This window comes from Frankliniella occidentalis, unplaced genomic scaffold, assembly GCF_000697945.3.
Source record: "Frankliniella occidentalis isolate FOCC.00 unplaced genomic scaffold, Focc_3.1 Scaffold24, whole genome shotgun sequence".
Lineage (NCBI taxonomy): Eukaryota > Metazoa > Arthropoda > Insecta > Thysanoptera > Thripidae > Frankliniella > Frankliniella occidentalis.
Genome location: NW_026267154.1, coordinates 2,287,706 through 2,289,020, shown reverse-complemented (window position 1 = coordinate 2,289,020; position 1,315 = coordinate 2,287,706). Strand labels below are relative to the sequence as shown.

General features: G+C 56.3%; 1 protein-coding gene across 1 annotated transcript in view; it reads left to right on the top strand.

The window, feature by feature from the left end:
- Positions 1-1,315, top strand: part of LOC113216318 (protocadherin-16-like) — a 94,661-nt gene that overhangs the window by 79,615 nt on the left and 13,731 nt on the right. The window contains exon 3 of the mRNA XM_052265112.1: positions 188-691. Within this exon, the coding sequence (XP_052121072.1) occupies positions 188-691 (504 nt within the window). The remainder of the gene's footprint in view (positions 1-187; positions 692-1,315) is intronic.

The window sequence follows — 1,315 nt, the reverse complement described above, 5'->3', positions numbered from 1 at the left end:
CTCTCTCTCTCTCTCTCTCTCTCTCTCTCTTCCTTCCTCCTTCCTCCCTCTCGCCCTCATTATTGATAGTTCAAGAGCCCTCAAAGCCCAATACATGATTACTGACGAGATGCAATAACCGTGCTCCTCGTCATCACTATATGTACGCAAGTTTTTAATTGGCCCACGCCTTTTCATGACGTTGCAGGAGACGCAGGCCGCCGAGGACTGGGGCGCCGCGAGCACCGAGCGTGGCGTGGCCGCCGTCGACGAGAAGGCGGCCGACGAAGAGGGCGGCGGCGGGGATGATGAGGAGGAGGAGGACGGGGAGGAGGAGGACGATGAAGGGGACAGCGGAGGCGCTGAGGACGAGGATGTCAGCGACGAGGACGAGGACACGGGCGCTCACCAAGTGACGACCGCCTCAACGACGATGATGACGACGACGACGACGAGCACCACCACCGCCGGCACCTCGACGAGCACCCCGTCTACGACGACTTCGGCCGCTGCCGTCGACACAACTACCACCACTACAGCCGCCACCACCACCACCACCACCCCAACCACCACGACCACGACCTCAGCGGCCACTCCAGCCACCGCTGCAACAACCACGGCCAGGACGGCGCCGCCGCCGCCCACCCCCTCGACCACCACGACGACGACCACAACCACGCCCAGGACCGCTGTCCGCAAACCGCACGTCAAGGTGAGTGAGCTCGTTTGGAAGGGAAGGGCCTTTCCGGAAGGTCTTGTTGTGATAGATATAGCAGGCAGCCGACCTGTGTGCTATGCGGCCTACGGTTGGAAATTTCCCGAATTTTCCGGAAAATTTCCGAAAAGTTTCCGAAAATTTACGGAAAATAACGGAAAACTCTCCAAATTCTGGGGCATTTTTCATTTTTTCCCGGAAATTTTCCGTCTTTTCTAGAAATTTTCTTGAAATTTTCCGGAAACTTTCCAGGGTTTCCAACCCTAGCGGCCTTGTACGAGGAAGGAAGCAAAAATAAATAAGGAACAAAAACGCGCGAAGCTGTTTGTTTGGAATCGACCAAATGTGTGTTGCAAGTGCACACGAGCTCGCTGAACGTACGTCTCGCGTCTCGTGGAGCGGTCGCGTCGATCGCGCAGCACTTGTGCAGCTGTCCGTGCTGAGCGAGGGGCAAGGTGGCGGCGGTCCCTTCGGATGTGGTCGAAGGGCATCAGACCGGCACAAATCCTCTATTCACCCCCCCCCGAATCTCGTTGCCTTTAAGGGAGAGAGGTTAATCTGAAATGTCAGGAATTATCTTATGAATATTGGTACTCTTTCACCGAGCATATCCTCTTTACC